The sequence below is a fragment of the Cataglyphis hispanica genome, chromosome 8 (genome assembly GCF_021464435.1).
Source record: "Cataglyphis hispanica isolate Lineage 1 chromosome 8, ULB_Chis1_1.0, whole genome shotgun sequence".
Taxonomy (NCBI): Eukaryota; Metazoa; Arthropoda; class Insecta; order Hymenoptera; family Formicidae; genus Cataglyphis; species Cataglyphis hispanica.
Window position 1 is genome coordinate 4,634,388 of NC_065961.1, and position 24,097 is coordinate 4,658,484.

A 24,097-nucleotide genomic window follows, 5' to 3' on the forward strand; every position below is an offset into this window, starting at 1 on the left:
CTCGCATTTCTCGCGACATCGTCATAATCTCTTGGAACAAGTCCGGATGACATTAGGTGAAAGCTTCGCATATGCACATAATGAACACGTGTATGAATGCTTACGTTTAATGTTCATCGTGGACGGCGAGCGCGTTAAGTGGCATCGGATAAAATGACTCTTCCATGATTCTGTTACACGAGTATTACATCCGACCGTCACAAGATCACATTTGCCATTATATTCAAGTGGATCAAGGTTCCATCAACTATTAACGCAACCTAACTAAACGTTAATATAGCAACCCGCGGGACTTAATCACTGTTATTTGATCAGTAGCCGCGCACACTTCAATTAATTCATGTTACAGCCACGAAAACAATGGAACAATGACGATGGTCTTGGCCACATTTCCGCGTCACCCTTTGATCCTTCGAGTTATTTTTACTTAAGCAAATCTTACGGCGCTGTTTTGATCTCGGTGAAAAAAAAAAACGCGAATATAGAAGGATACTTCGTTCTTCCTGAATCTTTAAGCGAGCGCGAGAGATTCTTCCCGTCAAATCACCCTTCATCGTCAACCTACAGCCCCCATTTTCTCCGGCATGCGCGCGATCCGCACAAGTGGGACACCTTCTCTTATCACGTCCCGCAAACGAGGGAAACGAGCCACGTATAGAAAGGCGATATAAGGGAAAGGAAGAAGATCCCGCACGCGGAGTGAGAGTACACCCAGAGAGCGCTCAGGGAACCGAATGCTCCCGAGAAAGGGGGACAAGGGAACAGATTTTTCTGTTAGAATGTGTAATCAGGATGAACATCATTTTTTTTTACGGTAAACTTAGCGCCACTTTCCACGCACAAACACACAAAAGGAGGGGTCAATGTCCGTCCAATTTACATCAAGGTCCAATTTACATCACCGCATACCGGGCGTGCTATCCAAAATTTAAAATCACTTCTGGAAAGTGACTATGGTCTGGGACCCCTTTCGGGACGGAGATAAAAAGAGACGGGGCACAAGTCGGGCCCAGAAGCGCGAGGGTGGGAGGGAAAGGGAGATGAGAACGAGAGAGGAGAGGGAGTTGAATTACCGTGCACGACGTTCGGATCGAGTTGGCTACCGCGGAACCGCAGAAGATCGGCCGCCTCCGAAGGAACCGGTTGCGCGTGTGTCGCGAAAGGGGCAACCAACGAGTCCGGGAGCTGGCAGGCCCATCACGAGCGAGCCATGAGCGGCCAGAGCGTGGATGTGGTCTGGGATCCCCAGACCCAAACGAACTCGTTAGAGGGCTGGGATTATTCTATCGAGCTCGCGTATCTCAAAAGTCTTAAGGGCACATCTTCCGAAAGTAGTAAGTAAGAAAGGGAAGATGTGGGAAACGTGTGTAGAGATATGTGCGCAGAATATTGATGGTGTTATCAATTATATCGGTGATGTTGAGACATGGTGTTCAATGCAGAACAGGTGATAAGATAACATTAAAAGACATCGTTATCGTGTAATAAATTATGATTGGTGTGAATGAAGGGTAAAAATTTCCACTTTACTCTACAAACTCGATAGCAACGGCTATATTTACGAATCTATTTTATCGGATAAATCAATTGATTCGAGTAGAGTCGCTTATCGAATCTATAAACATCTCCGATATTTTGCGATTGTGAATCTCGTGGTTTTATCAGAATTTGACGCATCTATGAATACCTCGAGTCGCTTCGCAACGAAACCGAGTAAACGGTAACCGCGGTCGCTTACTCTCCGCGAAGGTCCTTGGCCCTTGGTTCGGTGTCAGAATGAGGGAGCGCGAACCGGAGCGTTCGCACGGAAAGCAACAACCTGCGACTCGTGTCGCAGTTCATTGTCATTCGTAACCAAGCCAAGTCGATTTCGATGCTGTTGACATTAGGTGTTTCTTTTATATTCTTAACGAGTTTACGGACATGAACCGAAAACGTGCGAGGTGTACGTGAAATTTTTCGGTACACATAATTTTATCAACTTCTTTAGAATTACGATTTTCTTACGCGCATAGAGATATTTCGGATAAATCGCAATGAAGAAGATCCGTTTGAAAATATTTTCTAATCCGAGACAAGAGAAGTATTCGTATGAAAATGTGACTTACGTTTTGCGCAGATCTTCAATTGGCGGCGGAGCTCGGCAAGACTCTGTTGGAACGGAATAAGGAGTTGGAGAACATTATCAAGCTGCACCAAGCTACCGTAGAGGAGCAAACGCAGGAGATCGAGGTGACTATACATCTCGCACTAATTTATGTGCAGTTGTTACGCAATTTGTTCGAAGACTAATTATCATCTGAAACACACAAACCGCATAGTTTTATTCTCTAATAATTTAAACTGAGAAAGTTTGTTGGCGAATACTATTTTTACAAGACAATCGTACCGCTAAGGGAATTCAGACCGCGACGATCGACGAGAATCATTTAATCTCGAAATTGCGTTACGCGGTAAATATGCATGCGTCGTTTATCTATTTACAGTACATGAAAAAACAAACCGCTGCTCTAAGAGAAGTGAACAATACACGCTTGAAAGTCTACGAGCAACTGGAAGTTAGCGTACAAGATTTGGAACGTGCGAATCATCACCTGGTGATCGAGAACACGAGCGACAAAAAACTGATTAAGAGGTAGGCATCGCGATGCGATATCTTTTTTCGTTTGCTTTTCTTTCTTTCTTCTTTCAATGCTGCTTCTCTTCGGTAGGAGCGAGATACTATTAAATAGCAAAGAAAAAAATGAAAGATAGAAAAAATTGATAGCTTTTTCTCATTCATTTAATTTAGATATATTGTTTGAAACTCGGAATAAAATATTCCGCTGGAAGTACCGCGAAGAATATCTTTTGAAAAGTACCAGCGAGAGGGAGATCTGTTATTATATCTTACCGGTTTCTTATTGTATCGGCCATGTGAACCGTTCTAAGCTCACCTTTCTAAATACATAATTCATTACAATCTGATACAATTACACTTCGTACAGAGTCATTAAGTATTATTTTCCTATTTAACACCATTCTAATCTTCCGATGCGATCTGTTTTTCTCCCGACAATAAGTCTTCTTTTTTCCTTATTATTAATAAAATGCGTTCGCGTGTATTTTTTTCGCGAATTTAGAGTTGAGAGACGCGAATTCTCGAGCAAGTCGGACACGAAGTGTCACCACGGCGCGCGTTTCTTGCTTCGAACATATGTCGTTCCCGTCGAGATGATTGTACGACCGCAGTGTTTCGCAATAATAATAATAATCATCATCGATTTGCACGTCCAGCCAATCCGTGACTATCGAGAATCTGGAAATAAGATGCGAGGAACTTCAAAAGAAGATTGACGACTTGACCGGACAGCTACGTCAACGTGCTGCGAGTCCGACTAGGAGTAATAATGTGCAGCAACAGCAACAGCAACAGAATATCAATTGGGAAACTTCGGATACGCAAGGTGGTAGCGAGAAACAGGTAAGCGCGCAAATATTTTACGATTCATCTTGAATTCCGTTTTTAAGCATATTCTAAGATACGTAACTCGAGACTGTGTCTTCTTTTAACCGAGAGAGTTGACAATGCGATCTGTTTTCTCTTTCAGAGAGCTGCCCCGAGCTCGCCGAAGTCCTCTCAGGAGACTGTCATCGCGACCACAGCGAGTGACCGCGAAGAAGAAATAACCGAGTTGCTGAGGCAATTGCAGGAGGCCCGTAGCCAAAGAGCCAGAGAGCAGACGAAGGTTTCCGAGCTCAGTCAGCAGTTGACCACTTTGTTGCAGGAGAATAGCGCTCTGGAGGAACAGTTGACAGATATGCGTAATAAAGTGCAGGATGTCAAGAGCCTGCAGGATGAAATAAACACATTAGAAGAAGTCAGGTACTTCTCTCTTTCTATACATTGCTCGTCCTCCACACATCTAACTAAAAAATTTAGTTTATCTATCGTACGCACCTTTAAAAAGGATTCTTCATCTCGATAAAACCAATCGATCCATTGACGTAAGATTTTGTGAATGTGTTTTTATAGACGAGGTCAATTGTGCGGGCGATGTTTGCGCGGTATGGATACGAGAACACACGACGAGCTCTCCATCATGCTGGATCAGGAGGAGTACGATGACATAAGCGTGGCCGAGTCGTTAATCAGTGAGACTCAGCGCGATTCTGAGCAAACAGTGCAGGTATTTTCTCTCTCTTTCCTTTCTTTCATATCCAATTCTCGCGAATCTCTCTTTCTCAACTATCGTATGTGTCAACTATCGTATGTTCGCATGTTTAACGACGAATCCTCCTCTTCTCTCTCTATCGCTACCATGTCTCTATTTTCGACCGGTTATCTGCTTGTTTAGAACTCCTATAGTAACTCTCTTTTGTCTGCTTTAGGAAATGACAAACTTTGCGAAATACGAGCTAATGACGGCACGTAAATGGTATAATTCGCTGTTGTGGAGGATATTCGCTTGTACGAGAGTGCCGTTGTTGTTGTTTAATTTTTCCGAAGCTATCATCTACGTTAGCGTCCGCTTCATCGTTCCGATTGCGTTCGCACCTCTTCGAATACCATTGTTCATTTTTCGTAGAATGTCATTGGTTGTCTTTACACTTTGGCTGTTTAGACGCCGGAAATCAAAGATTTTTTAATTTAGCATGCATAGCAAGCAATCATGTTTCATTAATCAAAATGGGGAAAATTCATAATCTCTTGACTTCTAATGAATAAGGGAAAAATGTTTGCAATTTCTTTCTGAAAGAGTTTGCTCTCTTTGTTATTACATAATAGTTATGTAACTCATATTGCTGATTATTTATATATGTACATTTAAAATGTCACGCGATTTTAAATGATACGTTATATAGTAATATATTCATATTATGTTGTACAAAGAAAGGATATAACCTATTTATTTTATTTAAATTATGGGAGAGATTTGATTTTATGATTATTAGAAAATTATTAAAATCTAAATTGCTTTCCTCTGACGAATTGTAAGGCATTTAGATCTCGTGTATGTCACTGCGGCAAATCTATTACTCGATTCCCAAAAAGCTAAAGACTGTATTCACTTTTTGATATACTTTGACAAAATTACGAATCTAGTGTAAGCAAATGTAAATATATGTGCTGATTACTGTCGTTTTGAGCATGACAAAGCTTTTGTATCGCTGCGTCTCTAGTCGAATTATTCTCTCTGATTACTTTTGTGTACAATGTACAAGTGCCAGATTTATAAGATATTAAATAAAACACTTTTTCTCATGAAACTTTGTAGTTTTTAATATCCTATAAATCTGGCATGTGCATGTGTCCTTTTCTCCTTTCTACTTCCAGTCATTCTTCGTTTCTGTGCACAATGCTTTACATCCTTTACTAATGTAGTAAGTAAGAAACAATATTGCGTGACTTTTCATATTAATATAAAAAATAGTACATTTTAAATGGCATAATTGTTGAACGCTAATCGCTTTTTTCTTGTCCACTGAATAATACTCTTAATTAGATTCCTATAATTGCAACGTAGAATTGCTCGTAGAATTATATCCTTGCATAATTTCATCTACACATATGTTACCTTGCACGCAGGAAACAGACACCAAGAACGAGTGTACGGATGAGTTGGACAGCGCGAACCCTTATCGAGTCTTGGTGGAGAAATATCAGGCCTTGTTGGAAGTGCAGAGACACTGTCAGCCGCGTCGTAAAGACGCGCCCAATCCCGCGTGCATGTCGTTGCAGGAGGAGCTGGAGATGTCCGGAGAGTTTAACAATTTCTATTCCGCCGAGAACGCTGTTGCCACTGGTCCAGAATCAAACAAGATCGCTTCGCGATCCAAAGCGTCCGACAACTCAGGCAAGAAACCCTTTTCAGCCACCCCGACAGATTTCTCCGAAGCTGAGACGTCGTCCTCAGGCTTCTCAGATGAGACGAGCAACAAGGCGACGCAGACGGACGGCAGGCCGGGCTCGTTCCTGTGCTCCATCGCCGATGGCGAAGACTGCAAGTTCAGCATTTACGATGACAATAGTCCGTTCGAGAGCAGGTTCCGCAAAACGCCCGAGTATCGGCAATTGTTCAGCGAGATCTTCGGCGTCCTGAAGCGAGCGGCCGAGGCAAAGGACGAGGGTGAAAAATTGCCGTTGTTGGACGAATCCACTACGTCTCAGACAACGTACGAGACATCGTTTCAGGAAGATCTGCAGAGTGAGGCGACGGACGATAATCAAAGCGTCATGTCGTCCATGGTGTCATCGGTGGTGTCGGAACCGGTCTTCAGCCGAGTGCAATCTGCTTGCAGCCCACCAAGCGCCAAGAATGACCAACAATCCGACAACAAATCCGGTGCAAAACAGTCCGATGGCAAGGATGCAGGTTGCAGGATGGACTATGTGTCTGTCAACTTGCGTATGCGTAAAAAGTCCTCGGCGAAGAAAAACTTCGGCGGCAAGAGAGCGCACTACAACGATCGCTCGACCACGCCGGATGTCATCCCTACGACGAATCCGAAATTCGTACCTCCCAAGCCAAACAGTGGACGAAGGAGGTTCAAGCCGTTCAATCCGGCCGAGCACGAGCACTCGGAGACATGGAACGGTCAGCACAATGCGACGACAACGCGACCGAGGGACAACAACAGGAGACAACAGCACGCATGTACGCGAGGATCGAGCGAGCAGCAGCAGCCGCACAACAATTACGAGTACAGAGATTTCAAGCCTAGCACGGCGTCCGAAGAGGTGGCACGATTAAAGCGGTTGGAGATGTCTTACGCGGAGGTCCTTCGCACGCCGAACAATAAGTCCCGAAACAACAATCATCATCATCATCATCATCATCATCGTAGGAGTTAAACAGGATGACTATGAATAGACGGAGTGAAGCGAAGGAAAGCAAGATGTAGAGTTTTATATTTGAATTTCGATTATATCTCTCTTCTTCTCTCTCGGACTAGGATAGATCCCCGCGCGTTTGATCCACATTATTCATTCCAGGATGAAGATTCAGTATTGTTTTGTACTTGTAAATATTCGATGACGCGGACGTGTAGCGTGACAATGATTTTTGTAGGCACTAATTAACACGTCGGCGTTAGCTTTAAGTTTCGACATTTCGTATATCTCCCCATTGTATATCGCCTTCCTTCCATACGACGAGATGGCGAATATTGAGCGCTATTACGGTGCCGTACATATGTTTACGGAGAAGAAAAAAAAAACTTATTTATGTGCCATTTACTACACGTGTCAAAATCCGACTTCTAACTCGAAAACTGCTCGTACCACTCTTCCCGATGCCTACTCCCCTCTCCCTACCCCTTCTCCGGAGAGGAGATAATCCTTACAATTAGTGCATGTCAGCAGCATGCTCGCGATGTTAGCTTTTGTATTTTGTAGTTGAATATATTGTGATGATGATGTTGTACGTATATAAATAAATTCTTTATCGTATCACAAATCGCATTGTTCTTCTGGTTTGAGTTCCATCGAGTATACGATTCCTATAACACCGATCGTCAATGAAAAACAAAAATTTGTTTCTATTTGTTTCTTTGTGTTTGCTTCTTTATAAATAGAACTAAACATTATTATATTCAATGAAAATTCGTCAGACAACGGTCGAAATTTCTGTAATATTTTAATCGTCTAATATAACTTTTTATATCTAAAATATCTCAAAATAACAAAACTGTAAATAAAATAAAAAATGCCATATATGATATAAAAAAAAGAAACATTCATATAAAAATGACAAGGATAAATCCGCGGGTTCCCATTTTGTTAAACAATCACAAAGTTCGCTTATAGATTGAAGATAATGAGTGGTACAAGTTTATTTTATCGATACAATCGCAGATGGGAATTGGATTTGCGCACGAATAAGCGCGCAAATTTAACGCGCAGGTGAGATCTGCATACTGTCTTTTCTCTATTCCATTTCCCTAAAATTATCCTGCATTGATGATGTCTTAAATATACATGTGACATTTCCCTTTTTAATATTTCTTATATCAAAAGAAGCATTCATATATTCATTAATACAATAATATATTCGATTAAGAATCATCAAATAAGGCGCGATGCACCGCTCCTAAACTCGGCTGTACATAACTCGAGCTGACACTGCGCCTCGATCTGTAGAAAAGAGATTGTCGTGAAGAAAAAGAGAGCGCCTCTTTTCAAGAAACATATTTTAAGATTATATATTTTCTCTATATGTTTAAACTAATCGCTGTAGCCTAATAAATTGTAAAACTAGATGCGAATAATTATACAAAATTATTACACGACACCGAAATAAATAACTTTATACTGCATTCGGATGTCTCATTATGATTCAACAAGATATCAAAATAGAGCATAGGGAAAACTATGCGTTTTTAATACATATAGAAAAATTTTGTTACTTACTCTGTAAGAGATCGCACAGCTGGTCCAGTTGGATTATTTTTTGGTCGTGGATTAACAAGAAGGCATTTCATCGGATGGCCATCTAATTGCCGATTATGATAAGTTTCAACTGCTTTAGTCGCATCCTTCAATGTTTTATAAATTACTTCCGCCGTGCCTGGACGAACTAATCTCGATACCAGTAATTCCCCAACGTCTTCAAATAATTCCTGTAAAATTCAATTTTTATTAATATTTTGTAACAAGCGCGAGAATTTGAAAAATATATTATTATTCTGCACCTTGATATCTTCTTGCGTGACGTTCGCTTGTAAATTGGATACTACAATTCGATAACCAGTTGATTGCGTCGATGAACTAGATGAACTTGCTTTCGGTCGCGATAAAGCGCCCATTATTCTCGATTTATTCACAGACGAATCAAGACGCGATTTAACACTTATGTCTCGAAGACTTCTGGAATCATAGTACTTGGAATCTGCGGTTTCTTCTGCCAAAATTGTTCTGTCGAAATGATAAAGAGTATATATAAATATATTTGTTTATAATCATTCTTAAAACTTATGTACAATTCAGGAATATTTACCTTGATTTTGTTCCAAAACTCCAGTCCTCCTTATAAGGAGGCGAAACAGTTTTAGTCTATAATAAAGAGACAAAGAATTATAAAAATTAGAATAAACACAGATTGTAAGAATCTCACATGAAAGATTTTGCTGCAAAGTTACTTGCCATTGAAGAACGTGGAATGAGTTTATAATCTCTCTGTCTTTCTCGTTCCCTTTCTATATCAGATTTTCGAGCTGGAATTCTAGCCACATTAGTGCTCGTCGGCTTTACCCAAGAATAGGGAGAAGTCGGAATATTGAACACAGGAGGTGGAGGTGGTGGTGCTGGCGCATACTCGTTACTCACAGTTCTTCTCAGTGAAGAGGAATCCATTAAATAGTCTGAAAAAGTAAGTTCCTTTTTTATATGTTTTTCATAAATGTTTATAAAATACATCTTAAAAGTATATATATTGTACATATATAAATTCTTTATCGTATCACAAATCGTGTTGCTCTTTCTAATTTGCATTTCATTGAGTATATGATTTCTATAATTGATGATTGTCAACAGATGACTGAGAAACAAAAATTTGTTTCTATTTGTTCCATCATGGACATATAAATATACATCATTACACTATTCACATACCATCGTTATAATCCATATTCATATCTCCTAAATAATGCGGTTCAGAAAGGGAAGGTGGTCTGTAGCCTACTACTCTTGTGGGTGCTGGTATATTTGATGGCAATACATGTGGCATCAAAGGTGGCACCTTGTTTGTCGATAACGAAAGTCTGCCATTTCGGCCGGTTTTTCGCGAAATTCCGGAAAGTTGCACATCCTTTTTATATTGAGAAGCTCGAATCTTGTCCAATTTAATCCTAGCATCGCTCTGCTTTGCTATCTCCGCAAGCTTGTCCCTGGCGTCGGTCAATTTTTCACGATTTTTCTGTATTATTTTAAATCGTGCATCTGTAACTATATGCGAGCCACGTCCTCTCATAGAACCATTCGCGCGCGAGCCTCTGTTGAGTCCCCTGCGAATCCTGTCCAACAATATAAAATCGATTATTTCCTTTCCGACTTTCATTTTTTTTTATCAGTATTAAAATAAATTGCGAGATGATCGATAAACTTGAACTATGTGTCATTATACAAACTATATAAACATTATACTATCGGTAAGGACATTTGATTGGCAAAAAAAAAGGTTTTGCTTTTGAGCTATTTACACCATAAGCTATTTAGAATACATCGTACATTATATGCGGGCGAATTTATTTTCAGCGCCGATTCTTTTGATATATTATTAAATTAATTTATTCAAACGGTAAAAGTGCCGAGAGTCAAGATTTCGGGTTATAAGGTGACAATTTCTCTCGACCGAGGAAAATTCACGATTGTAAAGGTTATAAATCTATAGGGGAAAAAGAATTCCGTTGGATAATTAGATGAATTTGGCTCACCCTCCTCTGCCTCTCATTCCTGATGATTTCGACTTTTTAATAATGTCATCTAAACTTAGGCCCATATCAGCCATACCGTAAAAATTCGATTACGCGGATACGCACAACCTGACACAATCGAATCTATCAAACTGAAGAGCTACAGCTACAAGCTGCAGTTTCAGGTTATGGTTACTAGGATATGACTTCGTTTCGGATTGGAGGACCGAACCGGAATCCGGAATGAAGCCTATGTTATCCTATAGAAAATCGGAACCAGAATTAGAAAGAGACACATATATATATTCTTGGATGGATCTCTATCTCTTTTTACATTTGTCATCTCGGTTAAAAACATTTCTCGTCAAATATTTAGCGAAAAGGATGCATCTTTCAAGATATATTTTGATTTTATTTATCAATTTAAACAATGAAATTGGAAATGATTGTGAATTATACTAACATTAAAAGCGTGCTATCCGAACGCAGCCTTTATATGCTATGTATGCACGTGACCAATCAGTCGCAGTTCTCCGGAAATAATGGACATAGAGTAGATTGGTTATCCGGTGATTGGTTATCCCTGACATTTGTTGCCGCGTCCTGTGGTGCGTGCAAAAAATACCTGTCAGATTACACATTGACATTAAAGATTGACCGTTCCAAGATTGTGCGACATTTGATGGAACACAGAATTATCTGTGTTAATAATGACAAATCATATTGAGGTTGCATTTTGAGTCAGATATTTGTCAAATTCTTTATTGATGCATCAAGTCGCGCCAATTTTGGACATATATCGCATCTAAATATTCATAAATCATAAGTGTTTACTAATTCGAGAAAAATGACAACTGTAGACTAATCTGACTGACCGGTCATATGTGACATGTGACAGCTTTCACAGAGTTTCCAATTTTGCTTTTAATTTAAATATATTATCCGATGGATAGTGATACGCAACGTGATATTTCTATTGTGAAATATTTAACGAAACAATTTCTTTGCTGTACCGCGATAATTAAAATGAACTTCCTGGTATGTAAATACATATATATAATTTTATAATTAATTCTATAATTTTATGCAACAATTTGACAATTGAAAAAATATTTTACAGCTTTCAGATGGAAATAAGGATTATCCTTTTGATTTAGATATCCAAAAGCAAATCTTAGATAGTACAATAAATAGTGATTTGATTAAGCGATATCCAATAAAAACATCATATCAGAAAGCGTTTTTAAAATTATTTATGGCAAAGGTTTTACTTTTTTTTAAATTTAATTTTGTGACAATAAGATATTTCACAAATTAAAAAGTACAAAATTTTTTTCTTTTATTATATATATATGATTCAGATAGAAGAAAGCGGTAATGAAATTCATGACGACTTATACACAACATATTGTAGATTAATATCATTGCAAGATGAAGAACCTGTGCATTACCGTCATTTTTTAATAGAAAATGGAACATTAAATTGCATCACATTGAAGGAGAGTACAAATCTAATTTCGAAAGGAACTACAGGTTTATGCAGCTGGCAGGTATTATCATCTTGTATATATGAGAAATTTTTAAATAATACTGACACAATTATTTTACATATTTAAGAATTATTGACGCAACATATATTATGATACAATCAATAGGGTGCTGCAGTATTAAGTGATTGGTGTGCAGAAAATATAGAACAGTTCCATGAAAAGAATATATTAGAACTTGGATGCGGAGTTGGATTGACTGGTATGAGCGTTATTAGTATATGCTCTCCAAAACAATATATTTTCTCCGATTGTCATCCGAAAGTACTAGATATGCTCTGTAAAAATGTAAAACTTAATTTCCTGTTGAACAAGCAACATAAACTATCAAACATGAGTGATACATCATTAAGGCTAAAATTACAATTAAAATATAAACAAACTAACATTCAAATAATAGATTTGAAATGGCAAGATATTAATAAATATATAACGGAGGGTTTCTCGCAGCCTGACATAATTATTGCTGCCGATATTCTTTATGAAAGCGATTCGTTTGATTCATTGACATTAGGATTAAAGCATCTTTTAACATCAAATAATTATGCTATATTTGCTGCCACAGTTCGCAATGAGAACACTATTTCGCAGTTTTTGGAGCATTTAGGTAATTTTTTCTGTTAGAAATTAAAGAAATTTTATCAAATACTTCAATCTAAATGCCAAAAAAGAAAATCAAAGTTTTTCTTTTCCTTTTTTTTAGGAAATCATAATCTTGCTTTTGAAGAATGTACCTCACCAAAATGGACTGTGTCGATACAATCGATTAATTCGCCTGTTCGAATATTGAAGATTTTTCGGAAAATTTGATATGGAAAATTTCATTCCAAATGATTGATATTATCGACTTATTTACAATTGGGAGATAATCAGACTAGGAGGGCTATTAAACGGGTGAATTTATTAATAACCTTAGCTAACTTCCTACATATATAAATAACAAAGTGTTAAAAATATGTATAAAAGTATTAAATATGAAATATATTTTGTATGTATCTATTTATATAACTTTTAACTGTTAACGCTGTCACATGACTCAAAACCATTTTCGCTTATTATGGCGTTTGAGTTTTACCTCAGTCTCATCCACATCTTTATCGGCATCCTTTTTTACGACCTTTTTCAATTTTCTTAATTTCTCTTTTGCTTTTCCTTTCTTTGTTTTTCCCGCGTTGAAAGAATCGTTATTTTTGTCCGATAGCTCATTCTTGTTTCTCGCTAGAAGACAAGTATTAACTATTAATTTTACAAAAATTTATATTTTGAATAAATAAAACTATCATCTTGTTGCCTACCAGCAAATAACCCCATATGTTTATTTATGCTTTTATCTTCCTCCACCTCTCTTCGACGATCCATTTCCAAGCATTCGACAATTTCGTTCCGTCTCTCTACAATTTCTACTAATCTACAATGCAAAGAAGAGCGTTATATACGTTATATACGTTTTTTATGCCAGTAACTTTTAAATATTTTATACAAATTAGATATTTCTAGAATACCTTTGTATCAATGCTTCTTCTCTCTGTTTGTCAAAGTCCGTTTTAGTAGCTTCTGGTTGGCACATGAGACATCGTATTTGATATTCCACTTCAGCATGTTCCTCCTCTAATCTTTGCTGCCTCCTTAGTAGCATTAATTCAGCCTGTCTTCGAAACAATTCGTTCTTTTCATTCACTAATGCGAATAACTCCAAAACCAATTCCTCCACATCCATGCCAAGCGATGACTCTGTCAATTTAACGGATTAATCATTAGTTACATCTTTATAATAATTTATATGATTATTCTTAAGCGTTTCTTACCTTCTGTTCTAGGTCCGGATTCGCATTTATCTCGTATTAATTGTTCCAATCGTACGCCTTGTTTCTCTAAACCTTGCTGTTGCAATTCTATTTCGTCTAATTCTAATTTCACATCTTTCATAGATATCACTTTGATCTGCGAGTAAAAAATCACATTGATATAAATATCTATTTACACGCTCGAAACTTGTTCCTCGGAAATTGCATTGATAACAAGTACATCATACGAAAAAAAAATAGAATTATACCTTTCTCCTGTGCGGAATTGGTCGCGGTGGCGCAGGACCCTTTTTCCTCTTCCATTTTCCTTGGACGCTTTTATCACTATAAGACATGTAGGAGGAACTGTCATTGCACGAGATGCCACTCAAGCTTTGCCTATTTCGATTTGCCTCGTCTTTGTTCGTTTTCTGATCTTCCCACATGTTTAGGCTGTGATCGTAATCGCGAGGCTTGATTATGGGAGATTCCTCGAAACTTAGCGCGCTACCGATCGATACGTTACGGGGTGTGCTGGTCGGCATTGGCGGTGGAGGTGCCGGCTTGGATTTCCGAGCTCGCGGCGTTGTGCGAGGTGATAATGAGAGAGTCTATCACGAGAGAGAATAAAAGATAATGAAAAGCTCTTTTCCTTCTCGAGATTTATACATGTATAGAATAAAGTTTGTTTCTGTTAAAATAGAGATCGAATTAAAAAGTGAAGTTATTTTAAAACATACGTGATACGAAGGTAGTGTATTGTGAGTAGACTTGAGCACGGGCGATTCGCGCTGATCGGACGAAAACAATTCCTTCGCGGCCGGCGGCTGCGGGGCGGGTTTCTTCTTCCTGTATGTTCCGCTGGGAGTTGTGGTCGACTCCGAGCTAGTCAAAGAACTATTAGATGCGTACATGCTTCCACGATTCAAATCGGTTTTCCGCGATGCGACGTTTATTTCAGAAGTGGTCCTGTTCGTATAATAGGAAAATTATTCGGAATACTATCGTATTCGCTGAAATAAATTACAAACATTTGCTAAAATACAACATACTTGATAGTTCGCGGTTTCGGTATAGGCATGTTTCCTTGCGGCCCTGTACCTCGTCCCTCCTTATCGCTATCGTGCTCCTCTTCCTCGTCACTCCAGAATGGATTGAGATTGATTTGTGGCGCAGCCAAAACCCGCTTGGTTACGGGCGCTCCCATTATGATTCCCCGATTTTCTAATTTACTCCTAGCTGCTGGTTTTGGTGGTTCAAGTTCCTCGACGTCCTCCTCGTCTTCGCTATCGAACGGATTAGTTGATACTTTGCTATTTCTAGAGTTATCTATTGTGATCCCCATTTTGCTTTCCGTGATGCTATCCTCTTCGTCGCTCTTGAAGGGATTCAAGTCTTCCGGATAATCTTTATGGTTGCTTAAGTCGATTCCTCTCGCGGTTAGCACGCTGCTTCCCACATTCTCATAAAATTTTTCTACATCATTATCCTTTCTTGGTTCTATCTCTGCGAGACTCTCCTTTCTTCTCTCGATATTCTCAACTTTTGTGCTTTCTTCGAGTCGCGTGTTATTAGTAATATGTTGTCCTTCACTATTCGCTCGCGAAACATCTTCTGAGAAACTTTCTTTGCGTTTCTCGATATTTGTAATTATCGAATCTTCATCCTTTCGTTGTTTGCCGATATACTCAAAACTATCTTTACGTTGATTGGTACTTTTAATCATCGAGATTTCCTCGAGGCTCTTTTCCGAACGTTCTTTCGGATTAACTCGAAGAACGTCCGGTTCCAGATCCCAGGAATTATCCTGAGTCACTGAACTTTTCACCTTGCCTTGATCCATCTTTCTTTTAGTACAATCTATTTTGTCCCGAGCCTCAAACATTTGGAGTCTCTTCTGTACCAAGGATAGTTTTGTTTCGGGATTGGCTCGTTCATTGGCACGACCTGGCGACTCTTTGGTATCTTTATCTTTTTTCTCCTTGTCTACGTCATGGAATGAAATGGCAGTCGATCGTTGATCCTCGTCGCTCCTAATGTTTAAGCTATTTAACGCGCTATGTACATTGTATCGCTCAACGCTGGACTCCGCCGCATCTGGGGAATCCGTCGCGGAGCTACGAGATTTTCCCTCCTCCTCCTCTTCTTCCTCATCCTCTTCCTCCTCATTCTCGTCGTCGTCTGGGAATGCCGAGCCGATCCTGCTCTTCCCCTCTTCGCCATAATCCGCATCGACCTCGACATCCTTTGTATTCGTGTCTCTCGCAGTGGACTCGTCGATCTCAGAGAGAAGGTGGTCGGCCATGAAACTCTTGCGCATCTGCGATGTGTGGGAGATCAGATCGGGCACCATAGCCTTTTCCAGTAGATTCTGTACATCCTGCGTACACAAGTTTAATGCTTATTCCGAACGCAAAAAAGATATTGTCGAAAAAAAAAAATAATAATAATAATAATCGAACCTTCATCTCTGTTTTTTCTTCGTCGCTAAGCGGCCTTGACGGTTCACTACTCCTCTCCTGTTCCGCGCTCGGCATCATCGTCGATTCAGCGTATTTGCAACGCACGCTGGCGGGCAGCAGTACCTCCTCGTCCGGACACGTTTCGCAGCAATACTGGCCTTCCTCGGTCTCGTAGTAGTTGCCCGGCGTTAGTTGGTTGCCGCAGCGTGCACACCGGAAGCAGGTACGGTGATAAGGAGCGCGCGCTATCAGCAGCTTCTCCGCCAGGAAGACCGGCAGCCCGCACGCGGCGCACGGATCCCTCCGCATCCCCAGACGCGACCCCACCTGCGTTATCAGGTCGAACACATGAGACACATAATAATTACTTCCTTCATTTCGTTCTCCAGCGAGCACAGTCAGCGAATGAACAAAGTGCGACATGCGATTTTATGCAGGCAGCTGTCATTTACCGTCACCATTGTATTTTTTCTTTTTTTTTTTCACGGAGATAATTGCTTCAAATTAATCTAAATTAGTCTAAATTAGATGCATCTACGTTAGCGAAACAATTCATGAAAGTTGAATCTTTAATCCTTTGAGGACAGCAAACGTTTATATACATTTAAAAATTTTTTTTCACAAAAAATGAAAAATAGATATATATAAATTTTTAATTTTAATCAATAAATATTACATTTTTTTTCATTAATTTCCCTCCTAAAATTTGAAATTTTCTGAGACTGGAATTAATTTAGTTACTTCAGAGTTCAATTACTCAAAATCAAAAATAAAGAAAAATTATTAATCATGAAATCAATTGGAACCAGAAGAACAAGTCTAGAAGAAGAGACTTATCGATAGGCATTTCCCTTCTTTCATTCAATCTGAGTTTGGTAAAAAAGAAAAAGAAAAGAAAAGAAAATAAAGAAGATGCGTCATTTGTAACCAGTCAATGAGAAAAAAAGAAAGAAGATCAGAATCAAAATATATGAATGTGAAAAACGTGAGTCTCTGTGTAACTAATTGCTTAAAGAAATTTCATATTTTAACTCATCTTTAATCAAAACTATGTTTGTTTTCGTTAAATAAATGCCTTTATAAATTTTGTACAAGTTTGATTTTCAAAAAAGAAAAAAAGAGAGAAAAGGGAAAAAAAAAAGAAAAAAGCCATCCTCGAAGGGTTAAGCGCCAAATGTCAGCGATATTATTACACATGCCGGAGATGGTTTCTTCTCGGTTGAAAGAGCGCGCGCGCATATAGCCGAAGATAAATATTGACAAATTGTAGGTCGCATTTGTAACGAGCCATTGGATATCGACGAGCATCTCGTCGTCGTCGGCCTTTTGCCGTTCTAACTTTCCATACACCAGCCAGCCAGCGAATTTCCACAATACCGGTCGGTCATACATCTCCGTGGTATTATCGCGGTATGCAACCAACGTTCTCCGGTGAATCCAATAATGCATCGAATCGCTGCGGCGATTCTATACGTCCGGTGTGTACATCACACGACCGTAATGTAAGGAGGACGTCGCTTTGCAAGCGGGATAAGAAAGCGGGAAATGACGTCCGCGTTAAATCTTCGTTATGAGAAAATGAGATGCGCGTCGTTCGCAGAAACTGTACGACTCAAAGTAACGGATCGCGAACGTTTATTCTTTTTCTTGAAATACCTTCTTGGAATTTTCCTCGACGTATCGATAGGAAAAGGATTCTTTGTCCGCTCGCGAACTACCTCTAACACACGGCAATATGTTGAAAAGTTGAACGAGTTTCCGATATTATGGACGTTCAATGGAGCGTTTTACTCTTCGTCGGAAAAGTTAAAATTCATTCGTTCGAAAGATCGAACCGAGGAAATTTCTACAGTAGAGAGATCGTCTCGAAGTGCATTCGTTCGCCGATTATTTTTATCGCGTATATCGTATGTAAATGAGACGATGTGTTGTGTGACGGAAAACTGATTTGATTAAAAACCGATGACTCATATAATCAACCTATCTCTAAGTTTTTTTTTTTCGTCGCATCGTGCTTTCATAAGAGAGACCCCCCTCCTATATATATATATATTAATCCTCCTCGCACGCGCTGAAAAATGGCATGGATGATAGGTTGCTAACCGCAAAATCAATTTCTATTAAACTTTCATCGAATATCACGTGCATGAGTTTTACATAGGCGGTTAAATAAAGCGGCGATCGATCGCGGGTTGGTATAATAAAAAAAAAATAAAGTATTTACTCTCTATCTGTAAGATCTCTAAAACCAATGCGAATTCTTTCTTTATATAATCGAAATTATTATCGCAAATAACGTATTAATGAACGAGAATTACAGTACCTACCATATAGCTTGATTAATCGCGATTTAATTTAATCAAATCAACGAAAACGAGCCGTATCTGTCGAGCTTTCGTAATGATAGTGTTTCATATACGCGAGAGCGCAAACATCGCTGACGTATCGATTTCCTTGAGGAATATTAAGCACGCGATTAATTAATCCGATCGGACGATAAAGGCGAAATATTATTACACGTAAGTGACGTCGCTTACGTATCGTATAAAAATAATCTGAACTAATTTGTTTATCTTTCTACCTACGTGCGTCACTCGAAAATTTTGACAAACACCGTGCAAATATCGCAAGATCGATTTCCTTAATCCGGAATGAGAGAGAGAGATCAAAGATAGCGCGAATTTTCGGACGTTTTCTCTTACCGTTCCTCGTAGTCTCTCGCCCCGGAAAACAGAATTACAGTCACGACTGTGTGGAACTGTAGAGAGGCTGCTGACCGCGCGTCCGATTTCTATTGCGTGAGCGAAGGAGCGCGTGCGTGCGTGCGTGCGTGCGTGCGTGCGTGCGTGCGTGCGTGCGTGCGTGCGTGCGTGCGTGCGTGCGTGCGTGCGTGCGTGCGTGCGTGCGTGCGTGCGTGCGTGCGTGCGTGCGTGCGTGCGTGCGTGCGTGCGTGCGTGCGTGCATGCGTGCGTGCGTGCGTGCGTGCGTGCGTGCGTGCGTGCGTGCGTGCGTGCGTGCGTGCGTGCGTGCGTGCGTGCGTGCATACATACATACATCGGCTACACGCAACGAGTGGCAATGACATATAAATAGAACGTCGCGCTTCGCCGAGTCTCTCCGCGCATGATTAATTATTACTTTCCTCGATCGTTTACCGGGCTTTGTAATGTAGACGCGATATAAACTTCAATATAAAGTAAACAAGGCAAACGTAATCGTTCGAGTATCAAGCTCTCGCTTCAAATGCAAACGAAAGAATCAGAGATGCAAGTTTATCTCTGTCTCTCTCTCTCTCTCTCTCTCTCTCTCTCTCTCTCTCTCAGTTACACACACACACACTCTTGCTCGGTTCCGAAAAATGCTACACAAGTGACGAACGTTCTCGGACGGCCGCTTCCGGGTGACAGAGTTTATTGGTCAAGCTCGATCAACTACCTCTTCTATCAAAGGTACACGACGCGAAGCGAAGCGAGGCGAGACCGACGGGCGACGTGTCGTCTGGAAGAGTGCGAGACAGGAGGATTGATCGTGTCCCCGGATCGATTCTTTCGGCCTGGTATCCGTGTAGCGATACCGACGTACAAGAATATTTCACGTCGGGACACACAATCGAGTTGTCTGTCTATTTTGATGGTGTCCGATCGCGACGGGATTTTCACGGTATTTCCGCAGCACCGTCGTAAATTCGTTTTCATCTATTCGAAAAAATACGCCGCGACGAAGAATTATTTTTTTAACGCGATTTTTTTATCATTCAAGAACACGGCGAAGGACTCGTGTCGTATTACCATAAAAAATAAAAAAAAAAAATAAAAAAATGGACGGTGAATATAAAGATGCGACGTAAGTCGGTGTCGTTAGCCAGCATGACACGAGGAAATGTAACAATTTCTAGTAACAAGTAACAAGAGACATTCCTCGGCCATCACGTGCAAGAAACGAGCCTCAATGCCTGGATTAACGTCGCACAAGCTTACTCTCTTTTTTTTTTCTTTCTTCCTCTATGAAAATCACAACCGCAGAGCGCGCCAAGTTCTACTTTTACATTGTTAACAGGAAAACGTTAACAGAGTGTCTACTCAAATCCTGTAAAAAATTTTCCTGGAAATTCTCTGAAAATTTCCTGATTTTTCAAGTAATTTTGAATAGCTTTCGTTAAGATAAATTTTTTTAACTTAAACTTTTTTATTTTTTATCACTAAAAAGTAAAATAAAAATATACATTGCATATTTAATATTTTGTTAAGACATTGAATATATAAACAAATATATATATATATATATATATATATATATATATATATATACATGTATTTATAATATATTTTAAATATATAATTTACAACCTATAAGAGCAAAATGATCAAAAAGAGAATTTTTTAAAAAATGTCCTGAGAATTCCAAATTTTCCATGTTTTTCCAGGGAGTAGACACCCTGATTAAATAATCTGTCGTCTTTTTCAAAAACCACACATGCGTCGTGTTATCGAAAGGTCTATGCGTACACCGGACAGCGTGTTCGAGACATGCGAGCATGCATCAGCTTACCCAACAACCACAACCAAGCAAAACAATAACGACAAAGCAAAATTACCTTCTAGCAGAATATTTCAGGTTTATATTGCCCCATTAAGTCCAAGCTTTCCTCCTGGAGAACAAAAAGATACGATGAGAGGGGAAGGGGGAGAGATTAAACAACACGCGTTTCACAGTACAAGGATTTCCGGCAATTTCTGGGTTTTCATATGACTTGATACGCGATTATTGTCTACAGATTATATTCATTTTAATTCCTTCTCCTTTATCTTTCTTTTTTTTTTTTACCTGATTTTGGATAATTCACCGAGCGGATTTTACGTAGAACTCGACTTTTCGTTGATCCAACGTCAACCAAAATGGACGTCCGCCGTTGTAAGCTTAACAAGAGTGTGTGTATGTGTGTGTGTGTGTGTATGTGAGTTCGCCGCGTGACTCACGCGTGGCGGCTTTAACTACGACCGGACGAACATTATGCGAACCATAATGAACAAAACTCGACCCACGCGCGAGCGTCCGTCGTCTATCCGTTCTCGTTCCTCTTCGACTCGTAAAACGAGTTACTACCGACACGTTGGTGAGCAACGTCTCTTCTTGACCTTTCGTCAATTTCGCGAATCAGCCTGAGCACTAAGAACACAGACCAGCAGCCTCGAGTTCTCAAGACGAAGAGAATGTGACGCGTGTGTGCATTGATAACGAGCCCGCGATAAAAGTAATTAGTACCGCCACGATATGCACGCGATATCTCAACCTATCGGAGCGTCGTAATAATACGCGTGGACGTGGAAAACGACTTTGCTCGTCTTATTCATCGCCAGATTGTCGCAATTTTGTAATAGAATCTAATTTACAAAATTTATTTTAAAATACACATTTTCGGCTGAATTTTCAGATGTGGATATTCGAAAGAAATTTTAGACAATATGTCTTATTGTTAAATCATCAGATTATTTTTCCGAAAATTCAAACAGTGTGCCTGCAAAAAAAAAAGCTGCAAACACTTTGTCTGAAGTTTCAGTCAATTCTTTTTCAGATCATTCAATTCTGAACTTAGGTATGCGCGTGACTTCTGTTTCGAGTAATAATACATTTTCAGGTTCCTTCGATGGATTCCTGGTCGAGACGTGGGGGAGGCGGAGGGGCGATTGTATCCGTGAATCGCTTGAAAATAATGTGGTTGGGGAAGACCGACGAGCTATCTACGGGTTCTTGGAAAGATCCACGAGGAAACTATTCGGAGCCACTGCAATTTCGTGTTCACGACGTGCGCGATTCTATCCAGTGAGATGTTGGCGATTGTTGAAGGCATACATATGTTCCGCAAGCGAATAAGTATGTGGATAAGTATGTTGTCGAAACTTTAACTTTATAAAGAAAATTGATCGAACGTTTTCTTCCCGTCTTTTACCAACAACTCGGTTACCCTCGCTTACCCCTTCGACGCGCATTGCTTCTTTATCTCTCTCTCTCTCTCTCTCTCTCTCTCTCTCTCTCTCTTTTTCTCTCATGTACACGCTGTCATCGGTGAATACAAATGTTCTCCCGATTATTTTAACAAGGTGCCTACTCGAATCTTATAAAAATTATTTCCTGATCTTCCAGATAGTTTTATTCAAAATTTCAAGTAAAAAAATTATTTTAGTTTTTTTTTTTGGTGAAATTTTATTTAAAATAAAATTTTCTATTGTATGTGTTTTTTTTTCATTGATATACAAAGCAAAAATACAGAGCGACTTAAGTTTTAAGTGCTAAATTTGCATCCTGAAAAAAACCGAAATAGCTTTCGTAAGATAAACATTTTTTACTTCCATAATATTACTATTTTCTTATCCTTAAAAATTTAATTAGCATTAATTATTTTTATCATTAAAAACTACAATAATACAATATGTACTACATATTCAATATTTTCTTAAAACATCGAATATATAAACAGAGACAAATATATATTCATAATACATTTTAAACACATAATTCACAACTTTGCTTATCGGCGAATTGTCAAGTTCTCACAATACAAGAAAAAAATTAAATTATCAAAAGGTAAAAATTAAAAAAAAAATCCCCGAGTCCCAATAAAATTCCATGATAATTTCTTGATTTTCTTGATTTTCCAGAGAATAGACACCCTGATTAAGGATCCAGGTAGCAGACGAGCACCTACCAGGAAGTGTCCGGGAATTGGGATCACGAAGACGACGCGAAGTGACTGACAGAAACGGTCATTGTCGGCCAGAAAATCGCCGGCTAAATGGATCTCCGTGACAGATAACCGCGTGCACGCCAATCGCGCATTTTCTCGCGTCGCGGGGTTTCGTTTCGCGATCATTCGTGGCAGTGTTTCTTCAAGTCATTTTGCTAGGACGCGAAAGAGTTATCGAAATAAATTTTATTTGACGAGAGTATTTAAGTTTCGTCCCTACAACTAACCGTGACGAACAAAATAAACACATGACAAACCTTGACATTGCACGAGGACAGACTCACATATTATAATAATAACATATCTTTAAATATCGATGAGAGCATTTTGTAATTAATCATTCGCAAAAAGCACACACAAGCTACTGAATGTACAATGTATATATGATATTTGTTGAAGGCAAACGTCACATTTGGTCTCACATTGCATAACATCATGTCCATTTATTGTTATTAAATTTATCGAATACACATAAATTTAATGAATTTTGCGTAAATACAGATGTGTAGAGTTGACACAAAAATATAATCGATCGTTCGCGCGGCGCGCGCGTGTGTGCGTGTGTGTATGTGTGTGTGTATGACTAACGTGCGTACGAGCGTCAGTCTATCTCGTCTCGCCTACGCACTCATCTTCGACCGGTCGTCAAGCGAGAGATAAAGGAAAAAGGGCGAATATATATATATATATAAAAAAAAATAAAGGATGACGAGAAAAGGGGGACGACGCCTGTGTGTCGATAATGCGCGCGTGATTACGCAAACGCAATGACGGCATTTGTGTTGCAACCCGAGATGACATCCGGTGTCAAGGTAAACCGCGCACGAACGAGCGATCGGAGTTTCTTCGAGATTATTTCTCTCGATTGCGAGAAAAGATCCAAATAGAATTTTTTAGACTCTATTTTAATCGTGCGTCTTCCCGACGTTTTTACGAATACGAGTGTGAAAATGAATGACAAAGTGGTCTCGCGATGATAATTGGATAGAGACAAAAAAAAAAAGAAAGAAAAAGAGGGTAAAAGAAGATATTATTAACACGTTGAATGTCGAAAACGTTATTTTTATAGAAAATGAAAGATACAACGCAAGATAAAGCGATTCACACGATATATCTCTCGTATCTTGTATAAAGATGAATAAATGAATTTTAGTGCGTGACTCAATAACG

The 24,097-nt window shown here is 39.3% G+C and overlaps 4 protein-coding genes and 1 long non-coding RNA gene across 11 annotated transcripts in view; 3 read left to right on the top strand and 2 right to left on the bottom strand.

The window, feature by feature from the left end:
* LOC126851462 (BICD family-like cargo adapter 1) overlaps positions 1-7,439 on the top strand; it is a 29,482-nt gene extending 22,043 nt beyond the window's left edge. For 2 of the 3 annotated variants that reach the window (XM_050595486.1, XM_050595485.1), the window contains exons 2-7: positions 2,120-2,232; positions 2,487-2,635; positions 3,277-3,463; positions 3,591-3,865; positions 4,016-4,169; positions 5,570-7,439. In XM_050595486.1, the coding sequence (XP_050451443.1) occupies positions 2,120-2,232; positions 2,487-2,635; positions 3,277-3,463; positions 3,591-3,865; positions 4,016-4,169; positions 5,570-6,835 (2,144 nt within the window). In that variant the 3' untranslated portion in view covers positions 6,836-7,439. Of the gene's footprint in view, positions 1-1,140; positions 1,335-2,119; positions 2,233-2,486; positions 2,636-3,276; positions 3,464-3,590; positions 3,866-4,015; positions 4,170-5,569 lie in introns of those variants that run through there. The other variant, XM_050595484.1, reaches the window with a different exon arrangement.
* A 344-nt stretch (positions 7,440-7,783) lies between these two features.
* On the bottom strand, positions 7,784-10,632 carry LOC126851478 (polymerase delta-interacting protein 3-like). The gene is made up of 7 exons (XM_050595513.1): positions 10,414-10,632; positions 9,593-9,993; positions 9,125-9,342; positions 8,979-9,034; positions 8,674-8,896; positions 8,393-8,601; positions 7,784-8,116 (listed from the first exon to the last, which is right to left on the bottom strand). The coding sequence occupies exons 1-7, from the start codon at positions 10,485-10,487 to the stop codon at positions 8,038-8,040; spliced, it is 1,260 nt and encodes a 419-aa protein (XP_050451470.1). The 5' UTR covers positions 10,488-10,632; the 3' UTR covers positions 7,784-8,037.
* A 131-nt stretch (positions 10,633-10,763) lies between these two features.
* LOC126851485 (protein-lysine N-methyltransferase EEF2KMT) lies at positions 10,764-12,938 on the top strand. Of its 2 annotated transcripts, none has more exons than XM_050595526.1 (5): positions 10,764-11,000; positions 11,520-11,656; positions 11,754-11,942; positions 12,048-12,546; positions 12,643-12,938. In XM_050595526.1, exons 1-5 carry the CDS (start codon positions 10,823-10,825, stop codon positions 12,747-12,749), a joined length of 1,110 nt encoding a protein of 369 aa, XP_050451483.1. In that variant the 5' UTR covers positions 10,764-10,822; the 3' UTR covers positions 12,750-12,938. The 2 variants fall into 2 exon arrangements, with proteins under 2 accessions (XP_050451483.1, XP_050451484.1); XM_050595527.1 differs by having other exon boundaries at positions 10,922-11,430; positions 11,513-11,656.
* The window catches only part of LOC126851456 (MICAL-like protein 1), a 65,050-nt gene continuing 53,776 nt past the window's right edge, over positions 12,824-24,097 (bottom strand). For 3 of the 4 annotated variants that reach the window (XM_050595455.1, XM_050595456.1, XM_050595454.1), the window contains exons 5-12: positions 16,186-16,512; positions 14,776-16,103; positions 14,464-14,692; positions 13,993-14,334; positions 13,745-13,880; positions 13,442-13,670; positions 13,235-13,347; positions 12,824-13,157 (exon numbers count right to left, since the gene is read on the bottom strand). In XM_050595455.1, the coding sequence (XP_050451412.1) occupies positions 12,976-13,157; positions 13,235-13,347; positions 13,442-13,670; positions 13,745-13,880; positions 13,993-14,334; positions 14,464-14,692; positions 14,776-16,103; positions 16,186-16,512 (2,886 nt within the window). In that variant the 3' untranslated portion in view covers positions 12,824-12,975. Of the gene's footprint in view, positions 13,158-13,234; positions 13,348-13,441; positions 13,671-13,744; positions 13,881-13,992; positions 14,335-14,463; positions 14,693-14,775; positions 16,104-16,185; positions 16,513-20,779; positions 20,834-24,097 lie in introns of all 4 variants that reach the window. The other variant, XM_050595457.1, reaches the window with a different exon arrangement.
* Positions 21,821-23,940, top strand: LOC126851507 (uncharacterized). The gene is made up of 2 exons (XR_007687679.1): positions 21,821-22,056; positions 22,842-23,940. It is a non-coding gene; the product is annotated as an uncharacterized LOC126851507 (long non-coding RNA).

Excerpts from the sequence above, each read along its gene's own strand:
- LOC126851478 (XM_050595513.1), bottom strand. The coding sequence starts at position 10,487 with ATGGCTGATATGGGCCTAAGTTTAGATGACATTATTAAAAAGTCGAAA. Across the intron at positions 9,343-9,592 it reads GAATATGGATTATAACGATG|ACTATTTAATGGATTCCTCT; the intron begins GTATGTGAATAG and ends TTACTTTTTCAG. Across the intron at positions 8,117-8,392 it reads GCTGTGCGATCTCTTACAGA|ATCGAGGCGCAGTGTCAGCT; the intron begins GTAAGTAACAAA and ends TCTTTTCTACAG.
- LOC126851485 (XM_050595526.1), top strand. The coding sequence starts at position 10,823 with ATGAAATTGGAAATGATTGTGAATTATACTAACATTAAAAGCGTGCTA. Across the intron at positions 11,001-11,519 it reads ATTTGTTGCCGCGTCCTGTG|ATGGAAATAAGGATTATCCT; the intron begins GTGCGTGCAAAA and ends TACAGCTTTCAG. Across the intron at positions 11,943-12,047 it reads CAGGTTTATGCAGCTGGCAG|GGTGCTGCAGTATTAAGTGA; the intron begins GTATTATCATCT and ends TACAATCAATAG.